General features: G+C 35.1%; 1 protein-coding gene across 6 annotated transcripts in view; it reads left to right on the top strand.

Annotated features, from left to right (window-relative positions):
- LOC130667723 (dachshund homolog 2) overlaps window positions 1-20,550 on the top strand; it is a 150,501-nt gene that overhangs the window by 17,323 nt on the left and 112,628 nt on the right. For 3 of the 6 annotated variants that reach the window (XM_057469532.1, XM_057469533.1, XM_057469531.1), the window contains exon 2: window positions 10,527-10,586. The exons of the other annotated variants lie outside the window; for them this stretch is intronic. In XM_057469532.1, coding sequence (XP_057325515.1) covers window positions 10,527-10,586 — 60 coding nt within the window. The remainder of the gene's footprint in view (window positions 1-10,526; window positions 10,587-20,550) is intronic. 6 annotated transcript variants of the gene reach the window in all.

Genomic DNA, 20,550 nt, shown 5'->3' with positions numbered 1-20,550 from the left:
CAGTAACAAGAACGACGACAAGACAAGTTGAGTTGGTTTTGTTCTTCAGCGGGAAAATAAACATATAAATGAATAAATAAATAAAAATAAATGTAGGAATCCCGTGAAGCGCCGACAGCTCGAGGTGCGATACTTATCCACGGGTGGCCAGCCAGTCTCTCTTTCATTTAATTCCATTAATTAGCAATTATATAAATTCCAAGCTCAATTGCGTGACTTTTTACTCATATATATTTAATCTTTCCTGGTGCGTTTTAAATGCTGCGTTAAAACACTTGTTTTATGATTATTCTTACCAGTGAATAAGACAACAACCAACTGATGTTCCTTGTTGATTCTACATATGTATGTTGTTTTTTATTTTATACGCCAGTCAACTCGCTGGAATCTGATATAGTATTAGAGACGCATGCGCGATAACTTGTGTTACGGATAACGCAACTCACGAGGTGAGTCGGTCCTAAGTTTAATATTTATCAACAATATGAGTTTGCGCACTTATTGTCTTTATCGTCATCCCCGTTATCGTTTCACCTCGACGTTGTTTACGTCGTCGCGGTGTGCCGGTACTGATGTCTTTCTTTATATATGTATAAATTTATATTTATAATTGTAATAATTATTATCATCATTATCAGAAACTCTCATTTCAATCCCTGGTTTAATTTTTTTAATTATTATTATCACTTACGATGCATCCCAGGGCATGAAAACCAACACAATGGCCTCTCAACAGTACGTTAAATGAGGTGATTCTGCATTTTTTAACAATTTACCTAACCGGTAATTGTCGAGTCGGATAATTATATTTGCATTTATTTTACTTGTTTTATTTAATTAATTTTTTTTTTATTTAAATTAAAAAATTTTATACTCTGATTTCTGCGCTTCTGAATATGGGGAATAAGACAGTAAAAATGCAACGCGTTTAGTTGTATATGCCGACGACGACAGGGAGGATGACGAAGACGTGCATGCTGGAAACCTGTTTGTCACTGCGACGGCAGCCCCGAGCACCGGAATTGCATGTCAACGATATTACACGTATATGCATGTATTACGTATGCATATATACCGGCAGCTTGCATGTATACCTATATATAGATATGTGTATTACTTGGACATATGCATACATGAGTTAATGTAACCATGGCGGCATTCGCGCGTGCGAACTTTTATGTAATTTCAGAAGCTTCTGAATATTACACTCACTAAATTGAGAAATTAAATACATTGTCTCGAAATAATTTAATGACAATAATTACAATGACATGTATACACTACATATACATTTTTTTTTCTTCTGTCATTTTTGGGCTCGAGTATATTTTTTAAGCAGCCGATATTCGATCGTGAAAGCTTTTAACGTTTGGAGTCCCCTTGTTGCGACGAGATGTTACGGGATGATGATGATGACGATGATTTGGGTGATGATGTGGGGACAAATGAGAGAAGGATGATCTAAAGATTGTCAGCGATGCGTTAGGTAAAACGGCCACCGGTTTTCTTGGTCGGCAGGGATATCTCAAAGCCATGCCACGCTCGGGTCCTCTCATTCTTCAAAGTATAATCGCACGGCGGGTGTCGTTTCGCATTTAAAAAGGTGCCCAACTTCTCGCCCCCGTTTGTCGCGACGGGAGGTAGACATTTATCTCTCTCTTTAGCTTTTAGACGGGCGTGTATGTGATGAGTATAACATCAATTGTGCTTCAGTGCCGCTGGTAAATGCGGATAAACACGACCCTATAAATCGAGACCATATATTCTCGCTCTATTTTTCCATTACATATTTCTTGTCTCTCTCGCGCATGCTCTCAAACTATCACGCCTCGATAATCGTCCTAAATAGGCCCACGGATTTTACGCATCCACGAATTATTTGTGTCACTTACGAACGGTAACATTTGCTCAAAAATATATATACATATATATCTGAGTAGTTGCGCCCCTTCAATCACCGAATTTTTATTTTTATCAAATATCAAAGGAAAAAATACTTCATTATTTTTTTTTTCTGTTTAATCTTTGACAAATTGCGCGACGCCGGAATGCTTATTTTGTTGAGTAGAGTGCATGCACCGTGTACGCATAACATAAACAGAGAATATATATGCATATATATACATACTGGATCGTGTGCGACGCACCACCGGAAGTAGTTCGCGAGATAACGCGGACCGCAATTTGTCGGCAGAGAAGAGATATAAAACGGTATGCGTTAGTTCATTGAAGCAGGGGTGACGCTTACAGCCAGATGCACGAGCACGCACGCTCGTATGTTCTCTCCTACACAACTCGAGAAATAAAGTACAGCAGTTAAAGAAAAATAATCATACACCTCTAACCCTCGTTATTTTTTATTTTATTTTTATTTATGAATTATTATACTTGCACAGACATAATAAAAAGTACTGTGCTGACGCGACTTTTTTTTTTATTTTTTTTCAAATATTACAATCGGATGTGCGCAGTTTAGAAAAATATAATATTTTAAGTACTTTAAACTTTTAAATTATTGTGGCAATGAAATATTTTTTTATTTCAAAATATCTATCTCGTAAAAAATTACAACCGTTTAAATGGGGCTAGAAAATTTATTAATTTGTTACTGCTTACAAGCGTAAGCCTTTTTAAATATTTTTATTATTTAAAATTACACAAGATAAAATATTATTATTATTATTATTATTATTATTATTATTATTGTTATTGGAAGTAACATTGAGTAGAGATTACTTACAATGTTTCTGTTCATGTAAAACAATTTAGTTTTTGCAGTGGATTAAAATAATCTCACATAAGTTAATAATAAAGCGTTAGTTATATTTATAAATTTAAAAATAATAATAACAAACAAGTATGAAAAGATAGATTGAAGGTGTAAGTAATATAAAAAAATGCATGAATGTTAAAATTGAAATATAATAGGTTCCCGACAGGAGGAAAAAGAAAGCGAGTAGCCCCGGGCAAAGTGAGACTCGGGTAATTCTGTTTAAAATGCATTCATTTCAATTTTCATCCAGCTCTTTTTAATACTTGATATAAAAAGTGAGAGTTATATAAGCGATGACGAGAGTAGTAATACCTACGCGTTGTGTTTCTTTAGCCGGCGCGAGAGATGGAATGGAAATGTAATAAAAAGTTGTAATAGACTAGTCGCGAGAGATGCGGCCCAGTGTCAAGATGAAGGGAAAATGTTTAATATAAAACGTAAACTAAGCGAATTCCTCGACAAAGTTTCATAAAAATTTCATTCACTCTGCAATAAACCGTTTATTTATTAAGTATAGCCTTTCAAATGCAAGCAATACCGACTCAAATATATATAAATATATATATATTCTGTATGAACGTAAGTTAAACTTGAGGGGTTGATACAAATGTATAATGGAAAGTTCAAACGCACTCCCATTGTCGAAACAATTTTCAAATCATCCATCCTACAAATAATGTACACTAATACTATCAAATAAAAGTTATGTATGGTCATATATATGTACATGTGTATGTATAAATGATGTAATACTGATGCGAACCACTACAGTAATAACTGGAGTACATGTACAAGCTCCTAGTAATTTTCGTATCATACATGTGTGTTCCAAGTTGAATGAGAAAGCTTCTCCTCCTCTAAATTAAACCCCCCAGGGTTTCGTAACGGCTAGTTCTGTACTCTCAAAATACTACATAAGGCATAAGGGGATGTTACAACCCTTATTGTTCGCCTTTACTAGTATAGACACCATCGTTAACTATATTTTTCATCTACAGTTAATCCTATCCTATTTCGGTAGCATCCTCATAAATAAATCGCGAATTTAAACGAAATTCAATCCAATTCGATCCCATTACTTGTGAGTGTTTGTTAAAAATAATTTGCCAAAATTTCGGTTTTGCGAAGAATATAAAAAGCATGGGAATTAAGTTATTGATCCTCGGCGGACTTTTACGGAGAAAGCTATTGGATTCAATTTGTCTGGACGGAGAAAAAGGACGAGGGGGACAGACTGATGTCCTCCGTGGGATTGAAATATCTGATTCGCAAAAAGATGATGGAAATAAAATAGCTGGGATAGTTCGTAGAGAAATAAATTAATGGGAAATATTGAAACAGAGATGGGTGAGCCATAAATTTGAGGATATTGGCAGTAGTGTGTATTTAATATTTATTTACGGATTAATAAGTACAGTACTAACGGTTTGGTGTTCATAGGTGTATTTATATGTAGTGTATAATGTTTCATACGGTGTTTGATATTTAGTACCTACAGTGTTACAAATGAGCTAGGCTTTTCGTCGGCCGTAATTTCTACTCGTGATATCCTGTAATTAACGAGCAGCCTGCTAGTATAATATCCCCCTTTTGAGGTTCGCTCTTTCTGTCTCTCTCTTACTCTTTCACTGATACATTAAGCGCATTCTCTAGATTCCGCTTATCACAAATCTACAGCTGCTCTCCAAAGAAACACTCATTGTTCGAGTGTTAAAGTCGCTGTCGTGTTTTTAATATTATTTATATACATCTTACAAATATTAATTCCTGGTTTTTTTTTTTTTTTTATTTCCAAGTATTAAACTGAATGATTTATCATTAAATCTGTAACCCAAATGTGAAAACATTACTCGCGGTTTCTCGCTCACCCACGCAAAATATATATACCACCCTCCCTGTATATATATAAAATATATAATTGAACGGGATAATTTTCGTTTAGGATTTTGTTGGTATTATTCTCTTTGTGAATATAAATTTGCGTGAAAGACTATCACTGGAAGCATTTTCACGTCTGTTTGTGTGTATTCAACTGTACATTATCACAATATATATGTGTGTATGTGTTGCTGAATACGACAATTTTGAGTATATATATATTTCTGTTTGATAGTAGAGAATCGTGTGCAACAGGTGTCCGCGGGGACATTCGCAGAAACGCGCGGGGCAAACTCAGGGTTGGGTGAATTGTGAAAAGGGTCGTGAGAGAATAAGAGGGATGGATATTTTATATCCGCGAATGAGCAAAAGAGCAACAATATAATATGAGAGTAAGAGGTTAAATTGTATATTATGAAAGGGAAAGAAAAAGCTAGAAAAAAATAAACAGAAAAAAGGGCCGAGAATTTTTCTCTTTATTATTTATGAGCTTTTTATTCGACTTGTTGAGCTCTAGCTTTAAATCCTACTCGGCACTCTTTTCCGGCTTTTCCAACCGGGAGAAAATTTTTTTCTCTTTACAAGGGGAGAAATGTAATGTACTAAATTTTAAAAAAAGAACATCCCTCAGCCTAGAATATTTCCTGTGAAAATTAGTGTCGCTGGCTTTTTTACTTCCTCCACAGAATTTAATTACAGCGAAAAGTTATATTCTATTTTTTAAAACAGGTAATACAACTATTTAATGTAAGATGAATACATAAATAGATACTTAAAGTTGAAGGCATCTATAAATGGCCGTATGATTTTCTCAAGTTGTGTAGGTAGGATACATATATATGTGTGTGTTCTTAAAAAGTATGATCTTTTGACATTTAACAAGGGAAGATCGTGCAACAGATAAGTCGGCATTCATCATCATGAAAAAGTATCTTTATTCTTTTCTATTACAGTATCTATTCTGAAATCATATATAATACATCTAATGCATGTAAACTTTCATAGTCTCAGTGAAAAAGCTTGGTGTTTAAATCTTGTATGCGATGAGTATTACAGGTATGCATCAGAAATGATGCTGAGGATAAAACTGTTAGGGTATAATAACACTTAGCGTTCGGTTACCCGTCATCCTCTTTTGCTTCTTCAGGTAGCATTGCTTCTTCATCCCGTAAGAGATAGATACGATTTGGGCGTAATCCGTCAAAGAGGTCTTTCAGCGTTCGGCAAAAAAAAAAACTTATTATCTGAGATCTCCATTAAAGTTCAGTTAACGCCCTCTTGGCTCCGACATTGTCGCTCTCTCTGTCTATCACACGAGATACAATAAAAAACCAGATGTATCTTATTTAGTAACTGAAAATTTTTCGGCTTCTGCTGATGTCTACTCACCTAACTCTTTGATCGACTTGCATCGAGATTTTGTCTATACATCCATACACATATATGTGTATAGATATATATATATTTTAGCTAGTGTAACTCGATACGCCCTTACTCGAGCCCTCGACCGTAAAAGTTGTTGAGATTTCGAGGATTTTTCTCCCTTTTCTTCGACTACTTCCATCTTTATTTTTTCTCTCTTACTCTACACCCCACATGGGATTTCACGCACCCGTGAAGATCTATCGCCGCATTCTTCATTCGAGAGATCCGTGGGGTGTCGAAAAAAACACCTTTTACTTGATCCAAATAAAATAAATGTTGAGTATACATTTACAAAAAATTACATAGCCAGAAAAATTTTCTTAACTTTCGCAATAAAATAAAATTTCAAAATAGTTATCAGCAAAAATATGCATATAGGTTTCAAGTAATTATACAGTTTAATATTCTTTTCGCGAGAAATATAACTAGAAGCCTCTAATTAATTAATGGAAAATATCATTACAGACAATTTAATTACAACATTTAATAATTACATGATTTAAATGAATGTATATAAATTTTAAATTTAAATTATTATTTTTAAACTCTACCTTACCACAATTCAAGTCTCGTAATTTAGTTTAGCTTCACGCGAATTCCGATAACTATAATTAAAACCTTTTCAAGCTCAACGCAATCTCTCCCCCTACCGGCGTATAAGATTACGTGAGCGTTCAATTTCGCTGTTCATACTAGCATGTGAGTGAGTGTATTCCGTACAAGCATTTTCATGTCTTTCTCACTCTCATTTGCTCAGACATCAGTAACAACCCTTCGCTACTCTTCTTAGACATAAGCCACCCCTTTCGTCCAAGCACAACCCCCCTCCCCCACCGCCTACCACTTCACCGTTTCCCTATCGAGCAGAGCCTATATCGAGTTACTCTGACATAATTTCGTTAATTATGATTTCGCAGTATGATTCCATTTCTCCACTTTCTCTTGTCTTCAAGCCTACTCTTCTCAGTGTCTCCTCGACTCCCCACTCCCTCCATATCCATATCAACTCTTTGATGTATCGTGAAAATTTCCTCAATTATTTTAAAAACACATGACAGTTAAATTCAAAGTCTTGTCATCAAATACCGACAAAATTTCGACAAAATCACATTTGCATAAAACTTATAGACTTTAATAATCTTAATTATTTTATAAAATTATTTGATAATAGCGCAATATTTAAAATTAAAACAGTTATTGCGTTAATAAAGATGACATTTCTCGCAGGTAATTAACATGGATATTTATGCTACAGCACAACCTACCAAGGGTTTCTTAGTTTCTCGTAGGGAAGACAATCCTCGTGGATTCGTATCGCTAATCCACCCGCGTGCCAGGGGGTTGTTTTAATTGAAATCTTACTCGGTTACTCGTGCCCAACATTTTCCCATTCCTCTTTTCTCTTTCTCTCTGCTGCTATCTCCCTTTCACATATCTAAATATACACATATATATCTATACATTATATATATACAGCAAGATACTCTGTTACGCCTTGCTATCATTCCTCATTCCTTACTCCTGTCGATATGCACTCGAGGGGTCGTCTGTCGAACGTTAACGAGAACACGTTACCGAGTTACCAAGTTCCTCAACTCTCGACTAGAAATCCATCCTCTTGCCCCCCTTCCTCTCCCCACCACAGAGTGTCCTATGAGCGAGTATAAACTTTGAGGCAGAGGGATGAAATTTCTTCGTGTTACTCTGTGTACAATATGAATAGTATAGTAGTGTAGTGTAGAATATAGTACATATATAGATACAGGAATTATTCAAGAGAGGTATTATTTTCAAGAAATACTAGGGCTGTTATACTTTCGTTGAAAGTTTTCTCAAGTCGTGAGCAGAGTCGAGAAGTACAGATGTGAGAGAACGTTATATTTCGCCGGGCAAGAAAACGACAAAAGTTTTCGGGGCTATTGGATGAGATTGCTGAGTCGGAATGTCAACCGTGAGACCACTAAAGGTGCCGATGGGTTTGTAAGACAAGTTGGAGATGTAAAAGAAGTTTAAGGAGATGAAAAACCCGAGCGAGTGTATGAGAGATGGAGGATGGAAACGAGACAAACTTTTAATTCGTTCATTTCAGTTGGCTCAAAGGGTTGCCCGAATGGGGCTTATTAAAATTTATACACTGTCTCTCTGCGCTTACGTTTTCGTGTTACGAAATTTAGATCTCGTTCTCTCGGCAATCTGCGTTCTGCGGGGATACTGCTGTTAACTTGGAAATGAAAAACCGTCAAATGCCTGCCTGCCGAGGAGAAAAGATGTAACAAAAGTGGTTTTGTGCTCTTCGATAAAATAATAATAATAAAAAAAAAACGAAATCTCTTCTTTAACCCCGAGAAATTACACTTTCGTGCTTTTAATCCTGTTCAACAATACTCAGAAACGCGTTTTGCCACAGGCGAAAAGGGTTATAGTCTCTTATTTTCTCCGTGCTAATATTTTTTGAAGGGTTGAAATCTAATTTTTTTTAAAGCCCACCCTGGTGTGCTCTTCCTTTTATATTTTCGGGTGGAGAAAAATACCGTGCGATGGAAAAAGATGTGGAAAGCGTACATTCCACGAGAATTAAGTCTCGGGGGTTATATTCCTGTCTGTCGTTCCCATTGGACATAATAAAAACGACATCTGAAATATGCATCCCTTAATAAACCTGTCCAATTAGCAACGAATGGAATTAAGTATTTAGGGGGTGTCAGAGTAAATTTTTTCTTTTTTCTCACTCGCTTGTTAAGGTTCCAGGTGTCACGTGAGAAAAAAACCCTTTTTCATTCAGCGGCATAAAAAGATTAGATTCTTAAAATTCAGCTTAAAGTTTTTCGTGAGGGTGAACTTTTTCTGCTTCCTGTTTCTTACATCTAACTGGATTAATTATGATTAATTTTTTTCTTTCAGATTAAAATGTAATTAATCTTTATTTTACGCCGCTACAAATATTATTCAGTATATTAATGATAAATATATATAATATATGTTGAATAAATTCATGATTCCCGAAATGACTGTGAGTTTTTACTGCAAGGGCATTATTCCGAGTAATGAACCAGACAAGTCAATCAAAACAGCTGATATATATGATATAAATTTATATATATTGGTATTTGATCAGACAAGGGTTTGCAAGGGTTTCAAATAACATTCAATTAACAATACGCATTGAAAACAATGTGAATAAACAAAAATAATTATCGTATGTAACTGATCGACATACACAGTAGTCATCATTTAATATATTTTTCAAATAATTACGGGCATGCTCTGTTTCGGAATGAATGGAATTGAAGTTATATTCCAATGTAAATAATACCCCGATGCACAAATGAAATGTATGTAAATAATTTATAAAATGATGGTTCGTTAGTATGAACCGGTAAAAATTTAACGCAGTAGTTATCGAACGCAAATGTAAAAATTCCATGTGATGAGCGAAAGGAGCCAGAGGGGATGCATCAGCAGATCGAAAATCTGTGTAATTAACCGAAGGAATTTCAATCGCAAGGGTGGAGTGCGTCCAGGTGGGGAAGCGTCAAAGAGTGTTGGGGTTGATTAAAATCGCGGGAACAGCCGCTTAGAATGAAAACATAGCGTTTTTTAAAATATTTTTATCTCTTTTATTGCCTCCTACACTCCCCGCACTGGATAATACACTGATCCGTTAGTATGTTCCTCGACATTGGATTTTTTACCGGACGATTAAAAAATACTTTACGGCCAATTATCTGAAACTTTTGAACGCTAGTCGAGGGTGAATTACTTCGGTCAGAAATTTTTTGCTCCATTTCGCTCGTGTTTAGTGGGAAAGTGAAAACAATTATGCACGGGGGTAATAATATTTGTTACAGATTTTTAAAAAATTCTGACACTAACAGCTTAATTACGGTTCTCTGTGTCGTCATAACTGCAAGGAAAAATGTCTATTTGAATAGAATTTATGTGGCTAATACAAACCGCTAGGGGTCTTAATATATGTATGTATAAATCTGAGGTTAGTGAGAACAAAAATATGGCAGTTGAAAAAGTGCAATATCACGGAATACATAAATGCGTGATGAGGGCAAATCATTTGAATGAAAAGAAGATAAATTTTGTCGAGCTACTCGGTTATACATATTTTGTTTTTTTCTCATTTTTTTATTTCTTTTTCTTATTTTTTACATTCTTATTCATCAGCATAAGCTAAAATTCTTTGAGGCTATTTCTCGTGTCTGCGTGTAAAACCAATTTAGCTTTCACTCGCAATTTTATTCCAACAAACGTTTAACTGGCTGTAGTTATTGCTGGCTTTTATACTATTTCAAAACGTATAAATATATATAATATAATAATACAACATAATAAAATATAATAACAATTTCTTGACAATTCAAATTACCATCAATCTTGTATTGAACATTTCTCAACATTTTTTCATTATTATTTTTTATTATTTTCATTTTTGTTGCAGGTATGCATCACCGTCAAGTAACATTTTCTCTCTCGCTACAAACAAAATTTCACATAGATGGTATGTTTAAATATAAATCACTTATTCTTATCGATAACGAAAAAAAAAAAATTTATGTCCACTAGATTTTATTTTCTCGCTTCAATTGTCAAACATATCACTCAACAATATTTAATACCCAATAAATATATAGACATACATGCACATGCACATTAATGTGTAGGCATACTTAACTATCGAGCGTTCGATTGCAGGAAGTAGTCAATCAGGTAACACGATATATATATCTGCCCAAGTGTGAATAGTTTTAAACACGTTGCATATATATCTGTCTAGTGCTAACAGGCATAAATCTCGTGAAATAAAGAAATCATTAGTCAGACAAAAGAGATACCGGGACTAGGTATCGCGGGGGGAGGGGGGCTCTCCGCCCTCTCTTAATTTTATCATTCCCTCCATATAATACTTGATATACGAATTTTTATTATCGAGCATGCTACTTTTTCGATGGATGCTCACTCGATACGATACAGATACCACGATATGACACAGAACTCTGGGGATCTAGATAAAAGAAACGAGTGGGTAGGACGTGACGAGACAATAGATCACCGGTCCACTAGCTATAATACAATCGCATCAGCATCTCCACCGCGTATTGTTTGTATCGCTTTGATATCGAGGCCAAGAACGCTTACAGATCATCCCTAGATCCACAGAGGATCCGCACCGAGATCACATATATATAAAACGCCCCCGCACTTCCTCTTTACTTCTTTCTCGCTTTTTGTTTTATCACATTTTTTATTGTTACTATTTTTTTTCTTCTTTTTTTTTTGTTATTCATTCTCATCCGCTTTGTGTATCACTGGTAAAAGGGTGGTGTTTCCTAGCAAACACACGTTCCACTTTATCTCTTCCGTGCACCGTGTGAGAGATCTCCCTCCCAACTTAAATGTACGCTACCGTTCATCACCATAATTAAGCAATTATTTTTTATTCTATCATAAACAATGTATTAAAGATAATATTCAGCTGTACTCTCATATCTAAATATATTCAATTTAATTCTTTAACACTGCTAATTCATAGCAGAGATAAATTAGCCATTTTATCAATGATTAATTGCCCTATGCTAATTAGTATTAATTATTGTGGCTATTTATATAATTTTAGTTGAGCTTTGACTCGAGAAAAGATAACGCTAAGTATATTATTACCAACTAATGATAATATATTTATCATTATCATCATTATTATATTTTTTTTAATGAAAAAAAAAAACGTGGACGGATTAGGCGACGAAACTACGGGATTCCGACAGATGGGCAAGCACGTGCGCTAACGGTTAAGGATTTAGCGAAAGTGTAATATCAAGACACAGTATATCACTGTATATATATATATAAAAGGAGGACGGGAATTGAGTTTGGTGTGAAGACAAGAAGGAGTAGAGGAAAGTAGCCGGGTTCAGTACGTAGCTACGGATCTACTTGCTCTTTCAACAAGACCAGAGAGGAAAGGACTTAGCAAATAAGTCTGTTGATATTAAATTGTGATAAATTAGACACGTTGGCACATAAATATCCACGATGTGGGCGGGCCCGCGGGCTAGTTCTTGTTCTCGTGCTGACACAAATGTTACCGACGTTACAATTAAAATGGTATTATTGCCACTGGGGGTTGCTACCGCGAGCATAACCATCGTACCTTTTTCTCTGTACATTATTTTATTGTTGCTGTTGATATTGTTGTTATTATTTTTTTTTTATAATATGCATATGTATGTATATGATATGTTATGGTGTAGTTCGTGAGGGAATAAGTGCGTGACTCACTCTTTATCACGATGCATAAACAAGTCTTTACTTGATACTTTAATTGCTCTTTATATTTTTTTCTTCAAGCGTGAGAATCATTTTATTGTTTTTTTATTTATATATTTCAGATAATTCTTTTTTTTTCATAGAATATCATTTTTTTGGTAATTTAGAATCTATTGAATTGGAAATTAATTAAATATTGTAATTAAAAGGATTTTATTTGATGGATGTGGAATTTTGGGTAATTTACCGCCACTTTAATCCTGAATCAAATCCCGCAAATTCAGATTAATGAATTGGAGAATAAGGCAAAGGGTGGGGAGGGGGCAGAAGAAGAAAAAGGAGAATAAGAGGATGCAGAAGGTTGAAAAGTAGCAAAGCATCGGGCTGATCGCAAGCTAAACTTACTGATAGTCGTCTTGTTTTCCTTCACGCGCGGACGACTTGCGATTCAACGGTACGCGAATGAGCTTCTCAGGAATTGAGAGCCAGAAATTACACAGGCAACAGAGAGAGAGGCGGATAAGTTAAATAAAAATAAGGAGCAGAAGTTTATCCAATCGTCTAAGACAAGATTGTTGGTATGAGGGAACGAAGATTAAACGATAGAATTCCGATCTTGTTTCCCCTTGATCCGTGATTCAAGAGAGTAAGCCCGGATCCAAGACAAACAAATTAGTACAATTAGAATCTCTCAAAGAAAATTGATAAATTCCTTCGCAACTATTTTCCCAATTCATTTCACTTCATTGTGCTTTCCTTATATTCGTTCTAACCTCTTCCTCTTTCTCTGCCTATGACTTTAATTTTGTTGGCGCTCTGCAATAACAAATGAGGATAAAATTAGCGGAAAATTAAGAGCTTCTTTTTATTCGGTGAGAAGAATTCGGAATATTTTTTCAGCATAATTGATCCTCAATCTACTCCTTGGTATTAAAACATTCCTAATTTATTTCTTTCGACAATTTAATGCAGCCCAGATAATTAAAAAAAATTAACTCGGTATTTTATTAATTGATCAAAGCATCTGATTCTCATCCGAAAGGCTGAAAATAATTTTTCGAAATTTAATAGTAAAAACTCTCGACACGCGTTTGCGAATATCATCCCCTTTTGTTTTATTCCCGTCTCGATTTCTCGCTTGTGAACATCCTTTATTGCACTGCTTCTTCCCTCACTCCATATATCCCAAGTAAGGAGCATTAAGAGCTCCTAGATTTATTTATAACTACATTTATGCGCATGCCACGTAACCCCTTTTGCTTCAGAATTATTGCGTTTACTCTCTGAGACTTATTTACCATCTCTTTCTCTCAACAAGACTCCAAGACAACTTAAACTACATCCCATCCCATCCCATCCCGACCCAGGATCTCTCTCCCACGGGACTTGTTCTCCTTGTTTCTCTCGAATTCACGTTAAATTTTTATCCCACTCGCAAATTAATTCAGACTCACTCGTCTTACCAGAAATTCACAGTCTTGAATTTGAGTCTGTCGTGATGCATAGTCGCTGGAATCATGAGGGCGACATAATCCCGGTCGAAGTTTTCGGGTGTGTATATATGTACCATATAGTCTACTCACTTCACACATACATAGAAATGATACTAGTGTCGCGGGTATGTTGTTGATGTTGATATACATTGCTGGTTAAATGAACGTCTCTCCCCTGGAACCTCATCTTACCTCAACTCGACTCACCTCACCCACTACACACATATACATTTATATATATATATACAATCACCCCAAGGCATTTCTCTCCACTCATTCTCAGGCTTCTCTTCTGTATACATATTACATATATGTGTGGGCTATATCTAACGAAAATTATTTAGACTCTGCATCCAGTCTCAGAACAACGCGAGCTCCCAAAAGGAATCTAATTTAAATAATACAACAATACGATCCTTACATCTTATTCAGTCCCATCTCGGCGCATTTTAAAGCCCAAAGTACTCTCCCATCCCATTAAAATTAAAAAATCTATCAGTCACCTGATCTGAAGATTCTGACCAACTGAAAAGTATGAAAGCATCAAGAGACAGGTTTTCAGTATTAATTTAAAAAACAGCGTCGCTTTTACACCAGTTATTACTGAGACATTAGAAGCTCGGTGGTCTTATGAAGTAATCCTCGAGCTCTGGTTGTATCGGCATTAATTCTGGCCTCTCTTACCTCACTTAACTTACTTCTCTCTCCCTGTTATTCTGTAACCGTCTACCGTCGGCTTTTAACCGGAACAGACGCACCCTGTAATAGGCAAGTTGGAATCCAATCTGCAAGTTTGCAAATTCAATTCACCCGAGTCTTGCGAGAAGAGCGCGGAACGAGCCACCGCCTTTAGCCATCGTCGGCAAGAACATATACTCTTAGATTTCCTCCGTGTGGGGTGGAGGTGCTGGTACACAACCAGCTTGGTTCCTTTTGCCTGGACAACGAGGAAACCCAAACTCAAAATGCCCACTCTATTACTTGCCCGAAACTTACCTCCAGCTGCATTAAACTATTGTTGATTATAGCTCTTTGTAACACGGTTATAAACGTTTAATTGTTCATTCATCCAAGTTTAATCTATCCAGCAAAATTTATATATATTTCATGTAACAATATAGTAGAACAATTTGATTTAGCTTTCAGCTAATTTTTCCACTTTGTTCCCTTTACATTACTGACAATGTATCATATGTACATACATCCCCTTGACAGTAAAACTTTTTAATGCATTTTATTTATTCACAAAGAGACAAATACTCATTCACCAGAACTCTCAATGTCCATTTTACTCTCTGACGAGTATTTTATATTATACTGAAGAAAGTGAGACACCAACACATAAAATAGGGTGTGTGGGTGTGTTGAGTATGGCCCTTTTCAGTTCACATAATCACAGCGCCGGACACAGAAACAGCGAATGCTTTTTCCTGTTCCAACCACCAGAGCTTGTCTTAGGCTCCTCTAAAACTCAAAAGTGTAATGCCGCAATCCCTTTGATGGGGTTTCTGTAAATGGAAGCTCGGGCTGGGAGCCGGGGATCCACCAGTCGAAGCTTGATAGCCAACTCAGTCTTTGAAATGCCTAACTCGGGCATTTTTAATTTCTGCGGATTATGCCCGCTTCTTTTTATAGTTTTCTTTATTCCTTTTTCCGTCCGGCTCCAAGCTCGAGGGATAAAGTCCACTAAACCGCCCAAGCCCACTTCGGCTCTCAATCTGAATGCCCCCATTCCTTCCAATACAAATATTACTTACTTTTTGTCGGGTGGATTTTTAATCACTGCAATTAATAATCATAAAGGCCTTTAATTATTGAAGACCAATTGAATAATATATTTTGTCCAGCCCCTGAAATAATATTGTATTAATGTATATTTAGTTGGGCTTTCATCAAGACTTGATTAGATCGCGGTAAATGTATTATGACTTCTGATTGAGTGGAGCCGCAATAAAGTGCCATCTAGCTTTGTACCCAGTGGCTTTCACCCCTCATCTGTCATCGCTCACCACTACCCATTCACCAGCATCCATCACTACTTCCTCTCTATATATATCTATATACTGTAGTGTATTCGCAGCTATCGAATTTTCATGGTGTACTCATCGGCGAGTTTTCATGGCCTAGCACTTGACTAAATGCGCAGCTATTTTCCCTCTATATCACTGACTGAGTAACAGCCAGCGGAGAGAGTCAATACAATAGTTGTAGTTGTAGTTGAGTTAAAGTTGTTGATGTTGATGTCAATGTCGATGTCGGTGTGTGTGGATGTGTGCTCGACCAATCCCACACGTGTCTAGCTTTTCCACGACTCATATAACGTCATATATAATACATCAGTGCTACCCCTCTACCGACTTTCATACACCACTCGCGAATCGTAGGGGTATGATACACATACGTAGTAACTGGGAGAGGGGCAAAGAGAAATAGACTACGCGGCAAAGATGTATAATTGGGTTACCCATCGAATTCAGTTACAGTATGGCGAGTCTGATGCATAAAATGACGTTGGTAACTTGGTTATAGTTTCACTTTACAAAGTGTACGTCGTTTATATCGCGAGCCGCGGCATTGTATTCGCTTTTATTCCACTCGCTATATTCTCATACTCGATATATAAATTTTTTATAATACTATTCTTTGATTTTTGAAATTTTTCATTTATTTTATTTTTTATTTCGCACAATAAAGGCAAACGTACTGGCATTGACGTTATTAAAAATTCAGAAAACATTTTTTTCGTATGTAAAATTTTTTGGTTACCAAAAGTCTTGTAGCCCATGTATTTTTTGAAATTATTATTGTTATTAAAGAATGCAATTAGTATTGTAATAAAAATACTGAAAAATTAATTAAAAAAAAAAAAAAAAAACCCTGAGGCTGGAATATTTCCTTGGATTAATATTCATATAATAAATATTTACGTTAAAAATTTTTTTATTAAAAAATTAATAAGAGACGTTCATTTGAATTCAATACACGTACGTATTAAATTATTGGTATTTTTTATTTTTAAAAACACAAATTATCTATAATTTTATATTTATTATTATAGCGTGATATTGGAGATTAAAATAAGATACCGAGTATTAAGAGTTTAATTTTTAAAAAAGTAAATGATAAGAGGATGTCTCTTGAAGAGCGTGCTATTCATGGGTTAAATTTTTTACAGGAAATATAACGAGCTCTTACAGGCAATCCCTTAATCGTTTATGAGAAGGATATAATAATATAAGAGCGAAAGGCGTGTCATCGTCATCGTCCTCGTCCTCGTCCTCGACTGTGTCTCTGTTTCTGTATATACATATATATATATCTATAATATATAACAACGTACTTGGCGTTTTGTAATTTTCAACGGGGCTAGTCGCGAGTACGTCGCGCGTAAAAGGGGTTTGCTTACGATGAACGCTTATTATTTTAACGAACGGACGACCGAACGAGTTAGGTCGAGGATAAAACGACATCGTGTTAGACACGATATTAATATAAGCGCTAAACGCGCCGTGAGAAATGGTCAGGTGTGGTTTTCACTGCGGCTACAGACTGGCTCGCAATCCAACACCAGCCCTTTACTTTTTTTTTTTTTCATCCCCGTCTTTGGGTTATTTTCCTTTGCTCACTCTCCACTTCACCCCTTCCCCCTGACTCTCATTCTTCTCTGTCACCACACTAACACTAAATTTCGCGCAACCCTTCACTTGCCGCGACGACTCTCCGCTGGCACTCGATCTATTTCCAAGGACTTTGTAAAAAGGTCCTCGAGAGCCTGAGCAGTAGAGGGTCGGGAGTATTTTATCGAGATTCTGAAAATGAATTTAACATTTTTGAAGCTGTCTGTGGGTGGAAGTGAATGAGTTTGTGTATTGATAAAGGCTTTCACTGGTCAACCCTTACATGTACTCTCTCTTTTTAAATATCTCTTTCCCTCTCTCTTTCTGTCTGTCTCTTTCTCTTCGGTGCTCTTTGCTGCTGGTACCTTAATAGAGTTATTTCGTACGGTTATAGTGTTGGTACGTCATTGGCTCGCGGGCACTTTGGAAAATTAATTAAAATTGTTGAGACCGATTAATCAACGTTACTTGTCATGTTTCCAACTGCTCGTAACCACAATTAATTATTTATTGATCGGAAAATTAAAACATTTGCTTTACATCGCAGTGTTTGGTAACACGATTTTCCGTCTTTATTTAACAATCAAAAAGTAATACCAGCATTAAATCACCGCGCATACTATTTATTTAAATTATTTATTGATTAAAAAATAATTATTTGTATTTTCAAATTTAAAATCCAGCTATTCCATAATTAAAAATAAATACCAACTTCCCATCCCTCGGAATATTTTAAAAATACTTGGGCTTTTTTTTCAAGGCTTCGATGGGGAAAAACGCTGAGTTGAAAAAAAAAATTAGATAAATAAAAACAGAGATAGAGAAAGCCGGATTGAAGTTCTGATTTCATTAGACCCCGTGTTATGCGATTAATTAAGTCGCGAACTCGAGGAAAAATAAGAGACGCTTCATTTTTTCTCGCGGGGAAGCTGAAGAAAAAAAAAAATTAACTCAAGACATTCCAGTGAGGCGTTTGTTGACGAGAAAATATAAAACTGGGGTGGATTTTCCGAGTGAATTTACATCCAAGAGATTGTTAATAAACGTCAATAATAAAAAAAAATACTTTCTTCTTTTTCGCTGCATTGAGTAATTAAATTAGTTTTTAATCACTGAAAAATAATTTTGTTTAAAGTGGCGGGTTTAAAAATTAATAATTTATCTAATCAAAAGACATATACTAGCTACATATGTTATGTAGAGTACACACGTGAGACCACGTCATCTTAATTTATTTTATCTATTTGATATGTTTTTCCTCGTGGACACGTTCCAGAGACACGACTCACATTTACATCATTTCATCTGTACCCTATATACATATGTATATATAATAGTCTTACGTACGCAGCTGGTTATATTTTGTTGACGACATTAATTTACTAAACACTCAAGACCGTATGTGTGTTGCTGACTATCCTACAGGATATAATTTTTATCATCCGGACCCAGATGTTTTCTAAAAATGACGTCTACTAAAATGGAAGTATCCACTTTTAATTCAAATTAGTGAGAAATTTAATAGAATATCTATTGGATTTATAAAATATTAACTATAAGAGTTATCGATATATATATATATCTGTATATATAGTCACCAAAAGTGGATAAGTGTATAACATTAATATTTTAATGGTATCATAATATGACGTGGTGAGTCACTCTGGGAATTATGTGATAGTGCACACACGCACTCATTTATATATTACATTATATAGACAACAGACATGATATGAGTGATGTTTATGTGTGAGTATAAACCGCAGGAGTTAAACGGATGACCAGTCACTTTGATTCAAGATCGAATGAACGTCACGCACGTCTATATATAAATTTATTATTTATTATTTATGTTTTAAATAATCAATTCATAAAATTGGTTTTGAGTAAATAACAATGAATAAGGAGAATATGAGTTACTATATTGGGTTACTGTTTACATACGAAGAGTTAAGTCCATTACTAAGTTGCATTATCGTCTTAATTACTGTTAAGTTTGTAAAAGTAACGTGAGATATTTGTAACAAGATAAACACGCGAAAAATTTAGGCGAGGGGTTAATAAGCACGTGGAGAAAAAAAATGCATTTTTATATTAATTACACGGAAAAAAATGATTGACAATAATTGTAGTTCAACTTGTAATTATTTATGTTATGTTCAATAACTAATGTCGTTTCAGTTAGTAAAATTATGATTTTAATGTTTAAACTGCTATAATTAACAGTTAAAAAAAAAAAATTTTCGTTGGGCAGCAACGTTCGGAACTTCAGTTTCATAGTTAATCGTTGAAATATACTGTTTGACTATTTTAAATTACTACTTAAACCTTAAAAAACTACAAGACACTTGTCAAAAAATGCACCTGTTATTAATTTCTTACGTTCTACTCAGTAATATTTACTAATATTTTTTTTCCGTGTACTTAAAATTTTTTTTTATTTTCAATTAAATTTAACAAGTAGATGATTTCTATATTAATTTAAATGAAATATCAAACGTAAAAAAATTTTTTTCGAAAAATTCAGACTTGGGAATTTAAATTTACTTTGAAAAATTTCAAATTTAATAAATTTCGATTAATTGAAATTAAAAAAATTTTTTTTGGAGTACTGGGATAAAAATCTAGTTTTTTACTCCTAGGTTGCAAAAATTCAAATTTGTCGCAAGATCTAATAACATGTTTGTGATTAAATTTTTTAAGCAAATCAACTTTTGCAGAACGACAATAACAAGAGTAATAATAATAGTAATGATGATAATAACGGATGCATACACTTGAATCGTATAAATAATGATGGTGAGGGATGGGTGCGTGTATAAGAGTTCTCAGTTTACATGAGCGGAGAGCTTAGTGTGCAAATGCCACACTGCAGAAATGACATTTCAGCCGACATTGCATGCATGCTTTATTTTATTTACTTTATTTGCAGTACTTCTTTGTCAGCTTTGGCATAATCGCACCTGTACCTGTTATTTTTTAGCAAGTAAGGAGGGTCGAGTGTGAGTGTAGATATTGCCGAGCTAACTGCAACTGTGTGTGTGTGTGTGTGTTTTGTGCAAAGGAAGTATGCAGGGAAAACGAACCG

This window comes from Microplitis mediator, chromosome 5 (assembly GCF_029852145.1).
Source record: "Microplitis mediator isolate UGA2020A chromosome 5, iyMicMedi2.1, whole genome shotgun sequence".
In the NCBI taxonomy this organism is placed as follows: domain Eukaryota; kingdom Metazoa; phylum Arthropoda; class Insecta; order Hymenoptera; family Braconidae; genus Microplitis; species Microplitis mediator.
Note: the sequence above shows the minus strand (reverse complement) of the source record. Positions and strands in the feature narration are given on the sequence as shown.